The sequence below is a fragment of the Chiloscyllium punctatum genome, chromosome 11 (assembly GCF_047496795.1).
Source record: "Chiloscyllium punctatum isolate Juve2018m chromosome 11, sChiPun1.3, whole genome shotgun sequence".
NCBI classification, from domain to species: Eukaryota; Metazoa; Chordata; class Chondrichthyes; order Orectolobiformes; family Hemiscylliidae; genus Chiloscyllium; species Chiloscyllium punctatum.
This window is the reverse complement of record NC_092749.1, coordinates 26,767,387-26,781,840: the sequence shown is the minus strand read 5'-3', so window position 1 is coordinate 26,781,840 and position 14,454 is coordinate 26,767,387. Positions and strand designations below refer to the sequence as shown.

The following is a 14,454-nucleotide window of genomic DNA, read 5'->3' as shown; positions in this document are numbered from 1 at the left end:
ATTGGGTGCAACAGATACAGTAGATGATGTGTGGAAGTACAGGAAAGTTTCTGTCAGATGTGGAAGGATCCTCTGGAGCATTGGACAGAGGTGAGGGGGGGGGAAGGTATGGGCGCAGGTTTTGCACTTCTTGTGGAGGCAGGGTGGGTTGGTGGGGGGGTGTGAACCTGATAAGGGAGTCATGGAGGGAAGGTCCTGGGCCACCCTCCATTGACAAACCCTAACCACCCAACATCTGGAGGAAGAGCGTCTCATCTTCCACCTTGGGACCCTCCAACCACAGGGGATCAATGTGGATTTCATCAGTTTCCCCATTTCCTCCTCCTCCGCTTTCCCCCCCCCCCCCCCCCTCCCCCCCCCCCCTCACCAACCTTCCAACTTGGCACTGCCCTCTTGAACAGTCCTACCTGTCCACCTTCCTTCCCACCTATCTGCTCCACCCTTCTCTCTGATTTATCACTTTCACCCCCCACCATCATCTACCTATTGCGTTCCTGGCTACATTTCCCCCAGCCTCACCCCCTCCTATTTAACGCTCAGCCCCCTTGGCCCATAAGCCTCATTCCTGATGAAGAGCTTATGCCCAAAACTCTGATTCGTCGGCTCCTCAGACGCTGCCTGACCGGCTGTGCTTTTCTAGCACCACACTCTTTGACTCTGATCTCCAGCATCTACAATCTTCTCTTTCCTCTGCACTTATAAATTTAGGGTTTGGATGAAGGAATACAGAGTTATATATTGGCTTTGCTGACAATAACGTATGTTAGGAGGCACAGTAAGTTTTGTGATGGAAACAGGAAGTTACAGGTGGACAAAAATTTGAGTAGCTGAATTTCTAGACATAGAAATCATAGAGTTTAGGTCAGAGTGGTGCTGGAAAAGCACAGCAAGTCAGGCAGCATCCGAGGAACAGGAAAATCGACGTTTCGGGCAAAAGCCCATCAGGAATAGAGGCAGGAAGCCTTTAGGGTGGAGGCTTCCTGACGAAGGGCTTTTGCTGGAAACCAGAGTTTAGATCAGAGTGGTGCTAGAAAAGCACAGCAGGTCAGCAAAAGCCCATAATCCAGAGTGGAGGCTTCCTGCCTCTATTCCTGATGAAGGGTTTTTGCCTGAAACGTCGATTTTCCTGTTCCTCGGATGCTGCCTAACCTGCTGTGCTTTTCTAGCATCACTCTGATCTAAACTCTGGCTTCCAGCATCTACAGTCCTCATTTTTGCATTGAAATCATAGTCAACAAAGGCTGTCCGAAGAGCATCCCAGCCAAACACAATATGATAAGCAAAACGAGTGCCAATAGATGTGATGAAGAATTAAAGGTTGTGTCCAAATGAGGTATGAATTGCTACATCTGAATGAAATGTGAAAGGATAAAGAAAGAAACAATACAAAATCAGCAAAACTAAGGGGAAGGACAAAAAAAAATAAGAACAAGATGGAGGAGGCAGAGTTTCTGATCTGAAGTGCTTGAACTTCATTTTGAGTCAAGCAACGCACCGCCACATAATCCACCTAATGTTATCTAGCAAAATTGAACTAAGCACAGACTGGGTGATCATTTTGTGAAACACCTCAAGCCAAGTTTTCTGATGTCATCCTAATTTTCCACCATACTGTCACACTGACCTTTAAGGCTATAGCTTGCTGTATTATTCTATTGCAGCTCAGTGCAATCTTGAGGAACAATTTGTCTTTTGATTTGGTACTCCATAGCCTCGACAATTAAATTAAAGTATTTTTAATCAATGGAGTTTACTTATTGGATTAGAAATCATGATTATTTGCCATCAGAAATCTGCATGTCAGATTTGCAGAACAGGGGTCTTGCATCAAGCCAATTTAATGCCGTTCTCTGCTTAAATTTATTTTGACTACACTGAACATTCTATTGTGCTTTTGTGAGCAGATGTCCAGCTCAATTTGCATTTTTATGCAGGCTGAATATATAAAGTACTTTAAAAAACCTACAGTTGCTGTAGATCTGAAACAATAACAAATTGCTAGAAAAACTCAACAGGTGTAACTGCAACTGTGGAGAGAAACCAGAGTCAATATTCCAGAGACTCTGTTTGGGAACTAACTTTGTAATTCGAAAGTCACATCAGTTTTGTTCACTTTTATGTATTATTTTAACCAATTTGCTAACCGAATAAATTTTTTATTTCTTACTGTGTGAGAAAATGTTGCATCCACCACACTGAATGGAAGCAACAAGCATCACTAACATAATGGGAAATTTGATGTCATGCTTTCAGATCACCAAAAGGGGAGACTAACCAATTTTCATAAGTTTATAGCAAAGCATCATTATTGGGCAATAGCAAAAAATAAGCTGTTTACTTGTCAAAACAAATGTCAACTATTTTCATAGTAATATGAAACAGAAGTCAAAAAATGCAAAGCGAGTTGAAGAAGCTGATTCAGACCTCGAAGATGATGATATGGGTGACTTGGATGATGATGAAGTATCATTAGGAAGCTTGGATGAAGAAGACTTTGAGGAAGGGGTTGGAGAAGATGGTGGCATGTTTATGGATGAACTGAATGATTCAGAAGGTACTGTTTATGCTTGCTGCAATATTACATAATAAAACTTAATTTTACAGTAAAGGTAGGTCTACCTTTTATCCTGATGAATGCAATGAACTTCAGAGAAGCTAAGTATTTATAAATCAAAATCTTCACTTTATAAACCATATTGGATGATACTTAACTTGTACTTTTTCAAATACAGTACTTACTGAGCACTAAAGAATGATATTAAGTTGGTTCATGAGTTACTAAGTGAATGAAATTAACTGGTAGGTGAGAATACATAATAAACACATCTTTCAGATCTTGAAAGAAATTTGTTGCTAACTTTATTTTCAAACTTCCTGTTCTTTGCGCAAACCTATAATCAGTTGACATTAGGATTTTTATACAGTACAAGTAATTTAACCAGAATTACACTCATAATACTTTTTCACAAATATGCAGAGGTCAACAGTGTATCAGCAATCAAGAAGTGTAAAACATCTGGCAAAAGGAAAAAAGACATTGATTTCGCCAAATTTATTTCAGGTACAAAATTACTTCTGGAAATTATTATCAGTCAGTGCTTTAATTGGTCTGCTTTGTAGAACATTTGACATTTTTACTCTTTAATTTCACTTCTCCTGAAGGATAACTTGGGTTTTCACTAATGTCAGAATATAATTTATTCATGCAGCCTGTCACTGAGTCACATAGTCATAGAGATGTACAGCATGGAAACAGACCCTTCAGTCCAACCCGTCCATGCTGACCAGATATCCCAACCCAATCTAGTCACACCTACCAGCTCCTGGCCCATATCCCTCCAAACCCTTCCTATTCATATACCCATCCAAATGCCTCTTAAATGTTGCAATTGTACCAGCCTCCTCCACTTCCTCTGGCAGCTCATTCCATATATGTACCACCCTCTGTGTGAAAAAGTTGCCCCTTAGGTGTCTTCTCTATCTTTCCCCTCTCACCCTAAACCTATGTCCTCCAGTTCTGGACTCCCCGACTCCAGGGAAAAGACTTTGTCTATTTACCCTATCCATGCCCCTCAGTAAACCTCTATAAGGTCACCCCTCAGCCTTCGACACTCCAGGAAGTGTGAATTATGGCTGATTATAGTTTCGTAATCAAGTAGTACTGATGTTCTAATGGTAAAGATGAGTTAACTACTATTACTATTACTACTACTACTATCTTGATATCCAGAGTCATGTTTTTGTATATTTTACTATTCATTTCTCCACTCCTCTCCTTGTTTTGCTATACAGTGTTTCCATCTTGTGCAAGTTTATTAAATTAACATAATGCTTTAATGCTTAATTCTCCAAGAAAAGGAATCTTAGATTTTCTTAGTTGGTGACTAATGAGTTGATCCAGTGAAGGATACACCTATGAAAAATTAACCTGTGCATTTCCAGGTAAAGATGAGGTTATAGTGACTAGAATTAAAAGATCAGTCCTGTAATTTTTCAGGCAGTCAATGCCGGAAGAGGATTCCTCTGAGTAAGAATCAATTCATAGCCAATTTTTGAAAAGAAAGTGGCAGTTTGGGTAACAAAGCTGGTTTCTGCCATCTATGGAACTATGTTATCAAGATTCATAACCTTTTGGGAGAGATTTGAAGCAATAATGTTGAAATTCTTAAAATTTTAATTAGAAAAGTCATTTTGTTTTAAATATCTGTTTGCTGAGTTTTCTTACAGCTGGTAATTGAAAGAAAACATAACCAGATTGGGCCTGTATACTTGAACTAAATTATGTTTTTGTTTTAGAATTATTAACCCCTATATCAAAGTAAATTTTGTCTACTGAATTGTTAATCCAGAGACCCAGAAAATGTTTTGGGGACCTAGGTTTGAATTCCATGATGGTGGAATTTGAAATTGTGTATTTTTTTTAATCTGGAATTAAAAGTCTAATAATGGCCATGAAACCATTATCAATTGTTGGAAAAAGCCATCTCATTCCATCTTTACCTGATCTGGCCTATATGACTCCAGACCCATAGCAATGTGGTTTACTTTTAACTTTGTACATCCAGTTGGGATGGGTATTTAAAAAGCTGTTCTAGCCAGCAATCCCTTACTGTACAAATTAAAGTGATTCAAAGTTTGCATCTTTTACTGTATTAATGTAGTACATCTTAATACTTTGGCTTGGTACTAGAATGGAAATCTTGACTGTTCTTTTGTATGATATTTCAGTACCATGCAGGACAAATTAAAATGGGAGAGGGGGAAGTGAATGGTTGATACATTGAACTATTTGTAACAGGAGCTGAAAGTAGCTTTTGTTAAGTGGTTGATTTACTTGCAAATTTTCTGAATTATATGTACTGTTTCAGGAAAGAAACCGAAAAAGGGTGTTAAGGATGACATTAACATGGCTGCTGCTGCAGAAGAGGTGAGAAGTAGTACATTGTCATTTTAAGGTGATATTAATAGATTACAGCAATCCTGTTGGACTTGAGGGTACTTCAGGCAGCATACTTAGCATGCATATGTAAATTGCTCGACTAGTTTGTAATTCACAATCTTCCAAAGAGAATTTTTCTTGTTGAGAACTCAAAAGTCAAACTTCAGTTGAATCAAAATATACAAAGTAAAAATTGCCATTACTGCAGAGGTTATTTTATATTTTTTGTAGTGCTTTGACAGAAACTAAATTTAAATATTTTTGTTTAAATAGTTTGGTTACCTGCTGGATGAAAATGCAGGATCAAAGTTTGACAACATTGGTATAAATGCAATGGCAAACAAAGATAAAGCAAGTAAGTAACTGAGCCTTTAACTTTATTCTGACACTAATATTTTCAGTTATATACTTTTGAATCAGTAGTAATTGGGGATTTTTGGTATGCTTAAACCAAAGTTGTATTCTTAATTTTATAAATCTTTAATGTCACAAAACCATTATTTACAACCAGGAACATCTGATTTCATGCTTTATTTGAATAGTCAAGCCATAACCTCCCATTGGCTAGACACTAGCCATTAAATTTATCTATTGTCAAAGCTTTTCCATTTGGAAATTACATGGTGGCTCAGTAAAGAATATCAACATGCTATTCCTCCAGGTATAAAGCAGCTACAGTGGGAAGCCGAACGTGATGCGTGGATCAGAGGCAAAGACCCACAGACGTTACGTAAGCAGAAGAACAGATTCAAGGCCAGGAAACTACAAAATAAACGCAAAAGATTTTTCAAAGAGCAGAGATGAACACAGCTTAGTAAAACTATTTATTCAAAAATTGTTCCTAACCTCCCCTGATAAATCAACTTTTATAGATTTAGACTTTGTACTTACATATTTACTGGTTACTTGTTGGACCATGTTTCCTGATCCTGTTCTCTGATTCCATAGATTCCTGCCCACTCATTGGATTTATAATAAACTGAAAATAGTACAGCAAGTTATTTTGTATCAAATTATAAAATGGATGCCTGTATATTTTCTTTAAAAATGAAGACAATGCAAATCAGAAGGACTTTTCTATGACATTGGATGATTCAGAGTTTAATAAGAACTTTAGTCTTTTAGTAAAGATTAACATGAAAACAGTACAGGATGGTTAAAAGATAAATGCAGAAGATGTCAGAATCTCAACTCTTCAAGCAGTATGCATGTATGAATTGTGAAGCATGAATTAGAAATTTTAATTTTGTATAAAATTGCTGTATGTAAAAGACAAGCTCAAGCAAATAAAACTAAACCATATTTGCTCTTTAGAGATCTGACAAGTCTTTGTTCACACTGTCCTTGATTATGTTTTACTCTCCATGAAATGCTTGAAGCCTAGCTTTATAAATTCAACTGAATTTGTGACTTCAAACTAAATTTAGAGTTGTTTAGAAATTTCAAAACAATTGAAGCTTTACAGCACAATCTCATCTCTCAAACTAGAACTGGTACTCACCTTCCAAAATAGAAGGAAATCTTTTGTTCATGGAATGTCTGAACTCTGGGGGGGAGGGGGGGAAAAAGTGCACTTTATTTGTATAATCTTCATGTTGCCTAAAGCAGTCATCTAAGAACAAAAACTTCTCGTTAGCTGAAGAAAACTGTTTTTTTGGGAATACATAAAGCAAAAGGGGCAGTGTTACTGCTAATTTTTCACAAAACAGATTCTGAAAACATTAACAGTTGGGAAGTAGTGGGTGTTAATTCTGCTTAATTTCATACCAGAACTGTTAATCACTGCAGTAACTGGTATGCCTTCCATAAATTTATCTAAAAGCATTTAACAAACTTAAAGCACAGTAGAGAAGATGGGACTTGAGGAAACACTGCTACAAGAGCCTTGTGAAATACCTTTTATTCTGGTATTTTTCAGCAAAAATACCAGATTAATGAATTATTAACTGAAGTGAGAAGTCCTACTTTAGTAATTAACCACTGAAGGAAAACAGTGGGTGCATCAAGTTATTCTTACCTTGACTGGTATTCATCCTATGAAACAGCCAGTATGCTCCAATTACTCCTGCAACCTCCACGATTAAAACTCCCCTAAAGAGTCGTCTCACTAATGGTTCCATAGTTTTGGGTGACATTCTTAAAGAGAAACGGGGGGGAGGAGTCCATAAACACTTATCTGATTCATATTTACAAGGTATAAAAGTACTTACTATATAAATGTACCTTACACATCCTTGGACACACAAGTGGTTTACAGTCAATGACATACTTTTGAATCTTAGTTTCTGTTATAATACAGGAAATGCAACAGGAAAATTGAATGAATTTTCCACAAGTGATAAGACAGTTTGGTTTTATTATTAACCAGGACAAAATGGATAACTCTGCACTTAGTTACAGGTAATGTTAGAATCAGATTAGTATTTACTAAGCCAACCTAATCAAAAGATAGTCAGTCAATGGTTAACAATTTTAAAATTGCTATGTGCTTATTCTTGGAAAAGCACATGGATGACGATGGGATAGTGTAGGGGAATGAGCTTAGATTAGTTCACAGGTTGGCGCTACATCGAGAGCCAAAAGGCCTATTCTGCGCTATATTTTTCTATGTTCTTGAAGGTACAAGAATATAGTTTTTAAAAACTATAATTTGCAATGCATCTTATCCTGAATTGTACTCTGCTGCAATAATCTTGGTCAGTGAATTCCTTACTTACAAATCCACAAATGTCTCACCTCCGGATGCAATGACTAGATGATAAATTCCTTAATATCACTAGACCATTACCTTCCTTTTAGGGGTAGGCTATTCATCCAGCACGTTCATTCACCTATCCATCTAGTAAGTACTGTTCTCAAGGCCCAGATTCAAATGCTGACATGACAGATGGTATTTGAATTCAATTTTAAAATCTGCTTTCATGGTCACCCTTAGACTCTCAAATTGCATTGTTGGAAAACCCATCTGGTTCACGAAGGAAACAGTCATCCTTATCTGGTTTGGCCTACATAGACTTCAGACTCAGCAATGCATTTCACTCTTAACTGCCCTCTGCAAGACCAAGCAAGCCATTGAGTTGTAACAAACACCAGAAAGTCTTGAAAAAGAAATGAAACTAGACAGACTACCTGACATAAACTTTGGCACCAGCAAAAAGAGCCATGCTGACCCTGTCATGTCCTCCTCACTAACAAAATTGGGATGATAACATCTGATTATAGGATTAAAAAAGGAACAGAAGGAGGTTGTTCAGCTTCACGCATCTGCTCCATTATTCAATAGAATTACAGCTAATCTGAGATTCCTCACATCCATTTCCCTGCAACCTTTGATTCGGCCATTGATCAAAAGTCCATCTAGGTCAGCCTTCAATATACACAAGAACTCTGGTCCCAGAGTTGTCTATGACAAGGAGTTCCAAAGAGACAACTCAGAAGGAATTCTTCCTCAAAGTCATAAACTGACAACCCTTTATGCTGAGACTATGCCCTCTGGTCCTAGATTCTCCCATGAAGGGAACATCCTCTCAACATTTACCCTGTCAGCCTCTTAAGAATACCATATGCTTCAATGAGATTAGATTAAATTACTTAGTGTGGAAACAGGCCCTTCGGCCCAACAAGTCCACACCGACCCGCCGAAGTGCAACCCACCCATACCCCTACATCTACCCATTACCTAACACCACGGGCAATTTAGCATAGCCAATTCACCTGGCCTGCACATCTTTGGACTGTGGGAGGAAACTGGAGCACCCGGAGGAGACCCACGCAGACACGGGGAGAATGTGCAAACTCCACACAGTCAGTCGCCTGAGGCGGGAATTGAACCCGGGTCTCTAGTGCTGTGAGGCAGCAGTGCTAACCACTGTGCCGCCCAAATGAGATCACCTCTCATTTGTCTAAATTCCAACACGCCGAGTCCCAACCTGTTTATCTTTTGTTCATAAGACATTCTCTCCACACCAGGAATCATCCCAGTGAATATTCTCTGAACTGCTTCCATTGAAACAATATCCTTCCTTAAATAAGTGGATCAAAACCACTCAGTATTGCAGATGTTGCCTCACCAACACCTTGTATAGTTGCAACAAATCTTCCCTACGGGCTCAATATTGCATTAGCCTTCTGATTACCTGTTCTACCTATGTGCTAGTTTTCTGTATTTCATGTATACGTACCCCCAAGTGTTAGTTGCCCACTTACTTAACCTGTTAATACCTCTCTCTCAACTATTTTTATCCCTCTTGCAACTTGCCTTTCACAACCATTACCTACAAGATATGATTCCGTGTATACGATTATATCCCAGACACCACCATTACTATCCCTGGAAATATCCTGTCGCACCAGCAGGACAGGCTCAGCAGAGATGGTAGCACAATAGCGTATAGTTGGGAGTTGCCTGGGAGTCTTCAACATTGACTTGGGCCACCATGAAGTCTCATGGCACCAGTTCAAACACGGGCAAGAAAACCTCATGTTTTAACATGTATTTTCCTCCCATGAATTAGTAGCGCTCCTCCATGTTGGACAAAACTTAGTGGAGCAAGGGCGCAGAGTGTACTCTGGGTGGGAAATTTCAATGTCCATCACCAAGAGTAGCAGCGTTACTGTTCAAGCTGGTCGAGTGTTAAAGGACAGTGCCCCGACAGGTGGTGAGAGAAACAAGAGAGAAAAACATACTTAGTCATCCTCAGCAATCTGCCTGCCACAAATGCATGCGGATACAAAAGACATTGGATACAGCAAAAACTATGGTCCCTAGATATAAGTTTGCTCGCTGAGCTGGGAGGTGCATTTTCAGATGTTTCGTCATCGTATTAGGTAATATCATCAGTGAGCCTTCAGTGAAGCACCATCGTTTGTGACCCACTTTCTATTTGTGTGTTAAGGTTCCCCTGGGTTGGTGACATCATTTCCTGTGGTGATTTCATTTCCTGTTTTTTTCTCTCTCAGGGTGGTAAATGGGGTCCAAATCAATGTATTTGTTGATAAAGTTCCAGTTGGAATGCTGTGCTTGTCTGTTTGGCTTGTTCTAGGATAGATGTGTTGTCCCAGCTGAAGTGGCATCCTTCCTCATCTGTATGTAAGGATACTAGTAAGAGTGGGTCATGTCTTTTTGTGGCTAGTTGATGTTCACGTATCCTGGTTGCTACTTTTCTGCCTATTTGTCCAATGTAGTGTTTGTTACATTTCTTGCAAGGTATTTTGTAAATGACATTAGTTTTGCTTCTTGTTTGTATAGTGTCTTTCAAGTTCATTAGCTGCTAGTGGGTTTGTGGGCTACCATGATGAGTAATCTGGCAATCATTTCCAAGATGTCTTTGATATAGGGGAGAGTAGCTTGGGTTTCTGGACGTGTTGGACCCTGACAACATTCCAGCAATAGCACTGAAGACTTGTGCTGCAGAACTTGCTGCACCCCCTAGTCAAGCTGTTCTACTACAATTACAACAGTAATTGTAGTAGAACAGTAATCTACCGAAAAATGTGAAAAATTGCCCAGGTACATTTTGTACACAAAAAAAAAGGACAGATCCAACCTGGCCAATTACTGCCCTATCAGTCGACTCTTGATCAGCAAAGTGATGGATTATGCTATTCAAACATCACCTGCACACAGACACTCAGTTTGCTGTTCCAGCAGGGCCATTTAGCTCCTGTCTCATTCCAACTATGGTTCAAACATGGACAAATGAGCTGAATTTCAGAGGTAAGAATGCATGCCCTTGTCATTAAGGCCACATGTGACTAAGTGTGGCATCCAGAGGCACTAGCAAGACTGGAACAAGGGGCAAAACTCTCTGCTGAGAGTTATACTTGGTGGAAAGGAAGATGGTTGTGGTGTTTGGTGATCAGTCATTGCTGCAGTTCCTCAAGGTAGGTATTTCTAATCAAACTGTTCAGAGATGCTTTTCCACACCCCTGATGCAGGTGGGACTTGAACCTAAGCTGAAAATGTGTTGCTGGAAAAGTACAGCAGGTCAGGCAGCATCCAAGGAACAGGAGAATCGACGTTTCGGGCATCAGCCCTTCTTCAGGACTTGAACCTAAACTTAGTGGGCCAGAGATACAGGCACCACAACAGCCACAGTTCCACAGGGTAGTGTCCTAGGTTCAACCATTCGCATCAATGAGCTTTCCACAATAAGGTCAGAAGTAGCGATGTTCACCAATGTTTACACAATACTCAGTGTCATTTGCGACTCCTCAAACACTGAAGAAATCCATGTTCAAATGCAGCGTTAGACAATATTTAGACATTGGCTAAAGAGTGCCAACTTGCATTCCAACACACATGCCAGACAATGACCACCTCCAAAAAGGGACAATCTAACCATTGCCCCATGGCATTCAGTAGCAATACCATCACTGAATTCCCCTACTATCAACACCATGAGGGTTACCATGACCAAAAACTCAATTGGACTTAACATACAAATACAGTGGTTACAAAAGCCAGGCAAAGACGAAGAATTCTACAGCAAGTAACTCACCACCTGATTCTCCAAAGCCTGTCTACCATCTACAAGGCAAAAGTCAGGGTGTGATGGAATACCCCCACTTGCCTGAAGTACAGCTCCAACAACACTCAAGAAGCTTGAGACCATCCAGGATAAAACAGCCCACCTCCACAAGTATCCACTGTCTCTGTTACCAATGTCCAGTAACAGGAATGTGTACCATCCACATGATGCACAGTTGAATTTACTAAAGCTCCTAAGACATCATTTTCCAAACCCAAGACCACTTCCATATGGAAGGAGAAGATACATAAAACACCACCACCTACAAATTTCACTCCAAGCCACTCACTTTTCTGACTTGGAAATATATTGCTGTCCCTTCAGTGTCAGGTCAAAATCCTGGAATCCTTTCCTAACAGCATTTCCTATAGCACAAGGACTAAAGCAATTCAAGGCAGCTCATCACCACCATCTCAACCAAATAAGGTTGGGAATAAACATTGGCCCAGAGACACAGACATCAATACACCACAAGAACCCAGGTTGCACAGGGTAGTGTCTTAGATCCAACCATTTTCATCAATGATCTGGGAGAGTAACTGTGTTCGACCATTGCAGATGAAGAGGACACTAATTCATATCTGGGAGTCCCTTTAGACAGGCGCCTTGGGTAAACATGACTTGTGTTATTTGGGTGGCACAGTGGTCAGTCCTGCTGCTTCACAGCGCCAGGAACTCAGGTTCGATTCCAGCCTTGGATGACCGTATTGACTCTGCACGATCTCTCCCACCTCTTTTTGTGTGGGTTTCCTTCCACAGTTCAATCACATGCAGGCTACGGAGATTAGCCATGGTAGATGTGAGGTTACACGCGACGCAATTACTCAGGGGGGGGGGGAAGATAGGGCGGGAGGTTCCGGTGGGATGTTTTTGCAGGGTTATTGTTGACTCAATGGGCCAAAGGGCCTCAGCGCCGGGACCCTATCCGGAGACGGTGAACCCTGATGAGTCAGCCGCCGGCACGATGACGATGACCAAAAGCCGAAAGTAATGCGCTGTCCTCGTGAGGACCTTCGTTAAGCGCGTCACTCACCTTTGAAAGTGACCCGAGCCCCGGATGGCATCCTGAGTCTGCGTACTTCACTCCCTCGCCGTACGGGATACCGTACCGCCCTCTAAACGCGTTTGCACTGTTTCGAGTTCCCTGCTCCTTTCTCAGTGGCTTGTCCCCCACCGCAACTTTGTCTGGACTTTTTTGTCAACTTGTTGTAGCTGATCCCGTATCACTGTTCGGGAAAAATAAAAGTCACCTCCATCATTAATATTTTAACATGATCTCAGCCATAAAATGTCTTACTTCAATGCAGAACAGTTTCATCAATGTTTTCAGGTTACACAATGGGATCCCAACACTCTTTGCAAATAGATGAAAATCCTGTTGACAGTCCTAAAAGTTTTTTTTTAAATCTAGTTCGAACGATTTTTTTTTGCACTATTTAATTCTGTGGTCTGCCTGTATTGCTAGCAAGACATAGCTTTTCACGGTGCCTCGGTACACGTGACAATAAATTCAATTCAACTCCCTCAAAGTAATTTGGAAATACAATCATTTGCGGCTGTATACTTTACAAAATCCCTCTAGATTCATTATTTACAATTGGAGGCGAACATTTGTTTTTTGGCAAACCCAGAAATTCTGTAAGTTTGATGGTTGTTCTATCTTGTACCTGTCAATTAGCAAACTGTCGAGTTTCCTAGTGAACTGAAGAATTATTACATAAACAGTGATATGTGTTCAAGGAAACGCTCCCACATCAACACATTTTCTATCTATAGACCATAAAGTGATGAGTGAAGAAGTAAGCATTAATGTATTTCGGGCTGATGGTATTTTGGGTATATAAGGTTTTTACCCACTGTACGAAAGGGTTTTATTTCTTGTTTATTGAGATGGTTCTGGTGACAGGGGTCCAGCTTTAATGGTCCATGGCGTGGGCGGGGCTGGACCGAGCCGGCGGCAGCGGAGCAAGATGGCGGAGGACACGTCTCGGTATCTGAGCGGGGACTATTACCCCCGTAAATTCGGGCCCAAGCCCGATGTGGTGCCCTCGGGGGTGACCGAGAGGAAGGTCTTCCCGTTCGGCAACGGCCTGGACAAGCCGGACATGGTGGCGGTGGATGTGGTGAATGTGAAGGAGGCGGAGGAGGAAGGTGAGGGGGAACGGCCACTGGGGCACGGTCAGAGAATGGATTGGATTGGATTGGGAGGAGGGAGGTAGGGAGGATATGGAGGGGGCACTGGGATATGGGGGGGGTTGGGGATAGGAAGTGGGGGGGGGGTTGGGGATAGGAAGTGGGGGGGGGGTTGGGGATAGGAAGGGGGGGGTTGGGAATAGGAAGGGGGGGGTTGGGAATAGGAAGTGGGGGGGGGGGTGTTGGGAATAGGAAGTGGGGGGGGGGGGTTGGGGATAGGAAGTGGGGGGGGGGGTTGGGGATAGGAAGTGGGGGGGGGGGTTGGGGATAGGAAGTGGGGGGTTGGGAATAGGAAGTGGGGGGTTGGGAATAGGAAGTGGGGGGGGGTGTTGGGAATAGGAAGTGGGGGGGGGGGTTGGGGATAGGAAGTGGGGGGGGGGTTGGGAATAGGAAGTGGGGGGGGGTTGGGAATAGGAAGTGGGGGGGGGTTGGGGATAGGAAGTGGGGGGGGGGGGTTGGGGATAGGAAGTGGGGGGGGGGGGGTTGGGGATAAGAAGTGGGGGGGGGGGGGTTGGGGATAGGAAGTGGGGGGGGGGTTGGGAATAGGAAGTGGGGGGGGGGTTGGGGATAGGAGGGGGGGGGACTGGGGATGGGGAGATTGGGGGGGAATGGGGAGGGGTGGGGCACTAAGAAAAACGCCATTCCTGGCCTTGGCACCGCCCCCTTGATCTGTCCTACCTGTCCATTTCGAATCCCACCTATCCACTCCACCTTCTTGTCTAATCTATCACCACTATCCCCCACCATCATGTACCTATTACATTCCCAGCTACCTTCTCCCCCCAGCTCCAC

The 14,454-nt window shown here is 41.8% G+C and overlaps 3 protein-coding genes across 4 annotated transcripts in view; 2 read left to right on the top strand and 1 right to left on the bottom strand.

Moving 5' to 3' along the window:
• Positions 1–6,252, top strand: part of cebpz (CCAAT enhancer binding protein zeta) — a 39,216-nt gene extending 32,964 nt beyond the window's left edge. The window contains exons 12-16 of the mRNA XM_072580533.1: positions 2,370–2,554; positions 2,978–3,061; positions 4,869–4,927; positions 5,213–5,294; positions 5,601–6,252. Coding sequence (XP_072436634.1) covers positions 2,370–2,554; positions 2,978–3,061; positions 4,869–4,927; positions 5,213–5,294; positions 5,601–5,743 — 553 coding nt within the window. The 3' untranslated portion in view covers positions 5,744–6,252. The remainder of the gene's footprint in view (positions 1–2,369; positions 2,555–2,977; positions 3,062–4,868; positions 4,928–5,212; positions 5,295–5,600) is intronic.
• Positions 5,452–12,633, bottom strand: LOC140482850 (protein CEBPZOS-like). Of its 2 annotated transcripts, none has more exons than XM_072580543.1 (5): positions 12,503–12,633; positions 6,957–7,075; positions 6,441–6,485; positions 5,831–5,918; positions 5,452–5,701 (listed from the first exon to the last, which is right to left on the bottom strand). In XM_072580543.1, exons 2-4 carry the CDS (start codon positions 7,072–7,074, stop codon positions 5,842–5,844), a joined length of 240 nt encoding a protein of 79 aa, XP_072436644.1. In that variant the 5' UTR covers position 7,075; positions 12,503–12,633; the 3' UTR covers positions 5,452–5,701; positions 5,831–5,841. The 2 variants fall into 2 exon arrangements, with proteins under 2 accessions (XP_072436644.1, XP_072436645.1); XM_072580544.1 differs by lacking the exon at positions 12,503–12,633 and adding an exon at positions 12,201–12,478.
• A 742-nt stretch (positions 12,634–13,375) lies between these two features.
• The window catches only part of slc30a6 (solute carrier family 30 member 6), a 159,878-nt gene continuing 158,799 nt past the window's right edge, over positions 13,376–14,454 (top strand). The window contains exon 1 of the mRNA XM_072580531.1: positions 13,376–13,620. Within this exon, the coding sequence (XP_072436632.1) occupies positions 13,389–13,620 (232 nt within the window). The 5' untranslated portion in view covers positions 13,376–13,388. The remainder of the gene's footprint in view (positions 13,621–14,454) is intronic.

Bases quoted from the DNA above. Each gene is read 5' to 3' on its own strand.
- LOC140482850 (XM_072580543.1), bottom strand. From the start codon at position 7,074: ATGTCACCCAAAACTATGGAACCATTAGTGAGACGACTCTTTAGGGGA. The intron at 6,486-6,956 runs GTAAGAATAACT...CCTCCCCCCCAG, and splicing joins TAGGATGAATACCAGTCAAG to AGTTCAGACATTCCATGAAC. The intron at 5,919-6,440 runs GTGAGTACCAGT...TACTATTTTCAG, and splicing joins ATTTCCTTCTATTTTGGAAG to TTTATTATAAATCCAATGAG.